The sequence below is a fragment of the Amblyomma maculatum genome, chromosome 9 (assembly GCF_055883805.1).
Source record: "Amblyomma maculatum isolate TAMU_Amacu chromosome 9, ASM5588380v1, whole genome shotgun sequence".
Lineage (NCBI taxonomy): Eukaryota > Metazoa > Arthropoda > Arachnida > Ixodida > Ixodidae > Amblyomma > Amblyomma maculatum.
In genome coordinates this window covers 70,371,202-70,378,620 of record NC_139352.1, presented here as the reverse complement: position 1 = coordinate 70,378,620, position 7,419 = coordinate 70,371,202, and the positions used below count along the sequence as shown (strand labels likewise).

Sequence of the window (7,419 nt, the reverse complement as noted above, 5' to 3'; positions counted from 1 at the left end):
GCGTTTGCACTTAGGCTCTTTTCTGCTTGCTTATTGAAATTTATAGCCATAATTTCAAATTTTAGGAGATTTGTGATTGCAAAGCTATTTTTCTTCTATTTAAAGCTTTAGGTTGAAGTGTATAATTCTGCAGTCGTTAGCTCGTCTACCCGGCATGCTTAGAAAGTCTTTGTTGGCGGCGCTAGATTCCCCCCCCCCCCCCCCCCTACCTAATATTAAATTATATGTTCCAAATTTAACGTTTTACCTTTTAAATTCGCAATTTTTCTATACATAAAATTACATTGACTTTTGCGTTTTACCAGTCTTTAATCGGCAACCTGTCGTTGCGTCACCGCCTTGCTTTCCAGCCGCCATTATTCCGGAAAATTTCGATAGAATTCAGCAAGGAGTGAATGGCCAATAGCTTTTTGCTGACTCTAGCACAGATTCGTTAGCATAATTACCTTCACTATCCCTAGACTCTAGGACCTGAGCGAAAGTGCGAGAAAGTACAGAAAAGATACATTTCCAACAACACTCCTTATACTTTGCAAGCGCCTTGCATATATTAACACTTCCCTTTCTCTCCAGTTAAACAATGTGTTCCTTCCCGGCGCAACTCATTCTGAAGCATGATTATTAGCAGCCTACACAGAATACTCACGAGTAATAGGCCCATATTGGGCAGACAGTCAAGGCTCTATTCAGGAAAGCACTAAATGAGCGGCTGTTAAAGTTTCTGAAATGATAGCAAGGCATGCACACTTGTCACCTTTTGGACTATTAGTTGAAGTGGCCAAGCATTGAAATAACGTATCCGTTCTCTTTTTTCAATGGAGGCGAAAAGCAAGACCCGTGCACTGACACCGTGTGACCCGGTGTCAGTGCACGTTAAAGAACCCCTGACAGTCGAAATTTCCGGAGCGCCTTACTACGGCGGCTCTCATAACTGAGTCACTTTGGGATGTTAATTCCCCATAAACCAAACCAAACCTTGCGTCAAAGAATACACAATATGAGAAATGGGTAGTCCATAAGGCCCATAAGGAGAATAAAAACTTTATTTGACATCATATATGTAAAACAAGAAACATTTACGTGATCTTTGTAAATCTAGATGAAGGCGTATTTAACGCCTCTCATATTACCTGGGCTACTAGTACTCCAAATAGCGCCTCTTTCGAGTGTTCGAGTATTCTATATTCGCGTTTTTTGCTTACTTCAATGGACGGTGAAGAGAGGTGCTTCATTAAGGAATTGCTGTAAATGTGCTTTGCTCGAAGCAGATGACGTTAAAATAAAATAGAACGTCCTCTTTTCACCGCAGCAGATAGGCTGTATGATTACGAATGCGGTGTTCGACCAAACTATAGAAGGGGTACAGTAATCTAACGGCATGTATAAGATTCTTATACTCTTTTTATTGCACAAGCTATATTCTAAACGCATCGCCAAAATATGTTAGGCTGAATTGGTCTGCACGCATTCTAAGTCAGAATGTCTGATTCCCGAAATTAATAAGATTTCTTGCATGTCGCTGTAATGATAGTGGGGACCTAGCGGTGACTAAGACAATTCAGCGGGGGCGAACAAGATCGTTCAGTACGTATCCTCTCCTGGAGTCAGCTGAATCAACACCACGGTGTACGTGGCAACAGCCCCCACGATGGTCAGTATGAAGGACCTATCCACTTCGAAGAGGCCCCAGCCGGTAAGCGTGAACTTGGACGAGTTGATGCCTGTCTCGAGGAGCGTCACCTCCTGGCATAAGTGCCAGTCTTCTGAGGGCACCGCGTTGCGCAGTCGAAACGTCTCCTCTTCAATGTCCTTGTACTCCTTGTCCACTTGGGCCAGTGAGAAAGAGAGGATCATGAAGAAAGACACAGAGTAAACGACCTCTATAAAGAACGACATGACGTTGGCTATGGTGAAAGATGCAATGCCGTTGATAAGAGTGCGGATCGGAAGGACTATGTTGACGAGCAGATCGATGAACCAGAGAAGGACTAAAGGAGAGAAAAGGGTGTCCAGCCGCCTCTCGACGTCTATCAGCCTGTTGCACATTGACTGGACCTTCTGGAACTTGACCATGTCCATCTTTCCGCTGTCCAGGACTGCTCTCTCAGTCACCCTAAAGCTGAGCATCTGGCCTCGAAGGTAGTCGCAGAGATACATGTAATGAATCATCAGCAGCGGAGATCCAGTGACGATGATGTTGTAGGAGTCCCACTCGATCAACCCAATTAGAATGGCCGGCCCGTTTGGGATTCCGGCCCTGGCGAGGTCTATGCCGTAGAAGCATTTGTCGAAGTACTTCTGCGCTGGGATCAAAACGAAGAAAAGGGCTGTCATGGCAATCAGGAGACAGCTGTAGCAGGCTATGGCGAATCGAAGGTACCGCCTCTTAGCAACGGCCTTCTGCAGAAAAGCAGTTGGCTCAGGCCCCTCGAAGTGGGACAGTTCATTGAAGATGCCGCTTATCTCATGAGCTTTGACGGCGCAGTAAGTTGTCGAGATAGTTGAGACGAGGGATCGAACAGTATAGGTTAGTGTTTCGATGATGTATGCCAAGGAGCTGGTGCGTATGCTGCCAGCTATGGCGTTTGACACGATGTGGATGGAGTACACGTACATGAAAATGAGTTTCAGGATGACCCACGTTGAGAAGCCGTGTTTCTTCTCTGCCTTGTCATTCCACTCACGTTCGGGTTTGATTGCTGCTGCCTTTTTTTGGAATGGCATGACTGCGGCCTCGGCGGGGAAGATTTCGCTTCTGTACATCCTGGAACACATAATATTTTGTATAGTACACCAATTTAGCAACACTCCAACTCGAGTTGTTGAGCGAGTGGCGAATGAACAGGACACCACTAGCCGTCCGCCATGGTTAAGAAGTTTAGACAAAGCAGACGAATGTTTAGCACGTTATGATTGCCATAGACTATACAGCCGTGTTACACATGATAAGCTGCCCGCATCTGCGCATTATGGTGAACTATGGCTAGGGAAGGCGCAGTACGAGTTTCACTTCTCGTGTACACGTAAACTTACAATTTGTGACATGGATCAGTAGAGTGGAGAGTTGGGCCAGTTGGTACATATTAGTGAGGATTAAAACCAGCGGAAAGACGCAGACAAAGAGAGAAGCATACAACACAGTGTTGTGCTGTGTGCTTATCTCTTTGTCTGCGTCTTTCCGCTGGTTTTAATCCTCACCAATTGTGAGATGGAATTGGAGGTACACATGTCGTTTGTTTTAAGCCCTTCTGTAAGCTAGCGTCCGACTCAGCAGATGGGTGCTAAAGGAAAAGAGAAATGTTTTTACACCACCCTGGCTGCTGCACAAATAAGGGTTGCGTCACAACTTCGATACAAAATTACGTCATATTTTTTTTTGCCATTTCCTGTCCACATGAGGTAAGGGTTTCGCCTTAATAAGTTCTAACCATACCCAAGGCATGAAGTTCACCACTTCTATAAATTTCGCACCTTTTGAAAAGCTATAGGTGCCCCAGGCACGACATATGTTGATGAAGCTATACTAAGTGAAATAATCCAAAGATTGCTTATTAATCACAAATTCAAGAGTTGTATTTTGATCACAGGATAGGCCTCTTACTCACCTACACTGCTCACTTGAGCTGGTTGCTGCTTGGTTGCAGAGCAAGCGACGTCTTCAGCATGGAGTGAACACCGATTCGGAAGAGTCAAAACGCTGGTCGCGAGGGGAGCCTAGTGGTCATTCTATTGATGGCAGAACTCTTATCCACCATTAACATGCATCTACTGCGTGCATAACGCCTCATACTGAAAAACAGGTCAATATACAACAACGACTGTAACATGCACCCTATTGGCATAATGTGTTTGCGATTATCATGCCAAATGCTCGAAAAGGCGCAGCCAAGTTGTGTTAAGCTTAATTACCGTATACAGTTTGAGCGACAACGTGCTGAAGGCGTGGTCAAGGGGTATCATTTGCGTAGATGATCTCTCAGAAGACCGTGCTCGCAGGAAAGGTTCGATAGTTCTGTGCCCCAGATGAAATGGCAAGAAGGGTGTTTGAACGATTTTCATCCCCGAGCATACATATGCTCTCGGCAATAAAGGCTTGTGTCACGCCACACCCGTTCGAAGGCATACAGTCTCAAAGTCAAGGTAAAACAATACGCCCAAAGAGCGAGGACATGTAAATGAATACAGAAGCGAAATGAAGGCCGTATCACCAATCAAAACACACGACGCTGGCGTGGCTTACAGAGGCGACATACGTGATTGGACGAGTTCGCGCTTTGATGCGTCCACCTTCCGAGTGATGACCTGGTGCAGGCCGCCTTTTCAAACACTGCTCTACTCTTGCTCGAAGTAGTACCCCTAAAGGTCTGGCTAAGCTTGTACTACAAAGAAGATGGAGGCAAAAGTTCGTATCATGAATGGCGGAGGCTCCCGAAACATCTTCGCTCCGAACCTTTACATGCGGATCCTGGAGTCGGGGCCTGAAGGATTTTTGAGCAAAGTTTCCTGCATAAAATGGCCTCTGCTGCTCCTCGCCTACGCCTACACATTTCACACGACCCTCAACGTTGGCCTAACCTTTACGCGCATCCACAACATGATGAAAGTCCTCGACATCGCCAGCTATGTCTCGAGGTCTTTCTTCGCAGCTCTTAATCTTCACCTGGCCTTCGAAATCAGCACGCCCTCCAAGCGTCTTCTGGAGCGACTCACGATCGGAGACAGTGGCCGTCGTCGGTCGCGGTTCTTCACTTTGGGAGGACTTCTAAAGTTGTTTGTGGTAGGCTACCTCATTCTCGAGGTCTCTATTTCTGCTCACCTCGTGATGAACGGTGATATTTCCGAGTACTGCAGCGATTTCCTCTACGGTTTGAACATTACCACTACGAACATGACTATGGACAGCATAGCGGCAGCGGCCTTCTTCAACCTGACCGTCTTTGACGTTCTGATCATCGTGCCGGGACTCCTGATAGCAGATTACGTCACGGCAAGCCTTAAAATCAAAGAACGCATAAGGCAGTTCAAAATGGTAGTCCAAAACAGCTTGAAAAAAGGGATCACGCAAAGTCAGGACGTGAAGCGCTATCAAGACATGTCCTACGACGTCTGGAAGGACATGAAACGCATAGACAATATCTACAGTACGCTCGTCTTTCTCTGGTTTCTCGACATCATCGTCAACCTCGTGCTGTCCGTGAGGAGTCTTGCCAAGGGCGTAAGCTCGCGGCAATCTGCTCTCGACTCGGCGTACTACGCTGTTATCTTTTTGGTCCTGTCCCTGACCGCCTCCAGTGTAGACATCGAGGCCAAAGAACTCGTCCAAGAGGCCAAGCAGCTACCTACGACTGTTGGCGCCAACGACTGGCAGGCCAGCGGCCAGGTGCTTCTCCTGGAGACTGGTCTGCAGACGTCTAGGCTGGTCCTCACAAGCGGTTACTTTTGCTTCATCGACAGACCATTCATCTTGGGAGTCGTCGGGGCAATCGCCACGTACACCATCCTACTTGTGCAACTGACGCCGGCAGCCACTTGAACACCGTGTTTATTAAGGCGGCTGAGCTTGGCTTCGCACAAAAGTTGTGAGAGCGTACGAGACGTAACTTTGGTAGCATTTTCGGGACATGTTCAGTTGAAATCGCTTTTACATTCCTGGTTTTTGTAGTCACGCACATCACACCCCGTAACCTTCGCAACAGTTGTGCCATTTTGGTCTGCACTTTAGGTGTAGTCGTTTGAGGTATTCCGCGTCAGTTTGTTGCCAGAGTGTTTACAGTCACTGGTGAAATGTCGGTAAACCGAGAGGGCAGCATTGTGGGGTCAGTTTCAGCAAACTGCTACCAGGAAGCCAAGAGATGTGGAGCAAAAGGGAGTAGATCACTGCACAGTGTTTTTCGGTTCATGACTGATTGCATGCTGACACGCAACAAGGCCGCGAAATGTTGAAGACTGCCATGCTCTTACCTGAATGCATTAGCAAATAGTTCTGCTCTAACCCTACGACCCGAAGGGATCTTACATTGGATAAATATTTGTTTAAATGTGCCATTGTTTTTTGTATTTTGGCAAATAAAATTATGAAGCTGGTCACCTATGAGGGTGTATAGATTTTACCTTGGACGATATTTTTTGAAGCAGATGACGGCTTTGTACTGAGTTCGCTTACGTTAGTGCCACTTGGAAGCTTTTGATGATGTAAGCTTTGCAGCGCGTAGGCGTAACGGAACGAATACATATCAGTACAATACAAAGGCGTCAGTTATGACAATATTTTTTATTAAAACAGTGTTCTTGCTTAGCAACAACTTCAACAGTCGTAACAACAATGCTTGGTGATGGTCAGATGTTGAAGGTAATCCTACAAATGCAAAAGTTGACTCGTGTAAGCATGCGTTGTAATTAGGGAGTAACTACTCGATAGCATCCACCGAAGCTGAGCCTTAGAGCTACAAGAGAAATATAAACAACTTTCTTTGAAACTTCGTATTAGAACAAATTGTTCTGCTTCTTGTCTGGAACCCAGGACCATCATCTGTCCGAGCGGCCGTCGCTCTACTCGCTGAGATAACCAGGAATGCTAGCAGACCAGTTGGTATTGTGATAGTGCACCGATCAGCAACTTGACCTTGAAAATGGAAATGTTGATGGGGATCCCTCAAGGTGGGAGGGGAATTTTCATTTAACTACGAAGTCTCCGAGAAAGCTATTTATATTTTCTTTGCACTAGTAACGCTGCGTTAGGTTAGATATCGATGAGTATAATTACTCTTATATTATAATGAACGGTCACACGATTAAACCTCTGTATTTGTGGAATATGCATCTGTATGGAGAATACAATTGTGACGGAGCGCATTTGTAAAGTACTCGCAGATATGACTAGCGCTTACCAGTATCGCTCAAGAGGAAAGTATAATACAGTTACATCTTACCGGTACTCACCTATGGGACTGAAACGTGGAGGCTAAAGAAAAGGGTTCTACTTAAGTTGAGGCCAACGCAGAGGGCTATGGAATGGAAAAGGGTAGGTATAACGTTAAGAGCTAGGAAGCGGGAAGAATGGGTCAGAGAAATAACTCGAGTTAAGGACATTCTGGTGGAAATCAAGAAGAAATGGGCATGGGCAGGTCTTGTAGTGAGGAGAGAGGATGACCGATGGTTGCTAAGGGCAAACAATTTGATTCCGAGGGAAGCAAAGCTTAGTAGGGGACGGCAGAAAATCAGGTGAGTGGATGAGGCTAAGTTCGCAAGGGGTCAAGTGCATGCAGCAAGCTCAGGGGCTGGTTAGTTTGACGAATATGGGAGAGGCCTGCGCCTTGCAGTGGGTACAGTCCTAGGTATAGTCCAGCAGATGATGATGATGATGATGTTTAGAATATTTTTGAAGTAGGACAGCAGTCTTTGTGATGGTCGTTAGGTGGC

The 7,419-nt window shown here is 46.0% G+C and overlaps 1 protein-coding gene across 1 annotated transcript; it reads right to left on the bottom strand.

The window, feature by feature from the left end:
* Positions 1-1,581: 1,581 nt before the first annotated feature.
* LOC146179344 (uncharacterized) lies at positions 1,582-2,763 on the bottom strand. Its single transcript, XM_084579875.1, has one exon. It carries the CDS (start codon positions 2,761-2,763, stop codon positions 1,582-1,584), a length of 1,182 nt encoding a protein of 393 aa, XP_084436001.1.
* Positions 2,764-7,419: the final 4,656 nt, after the last annotated feature.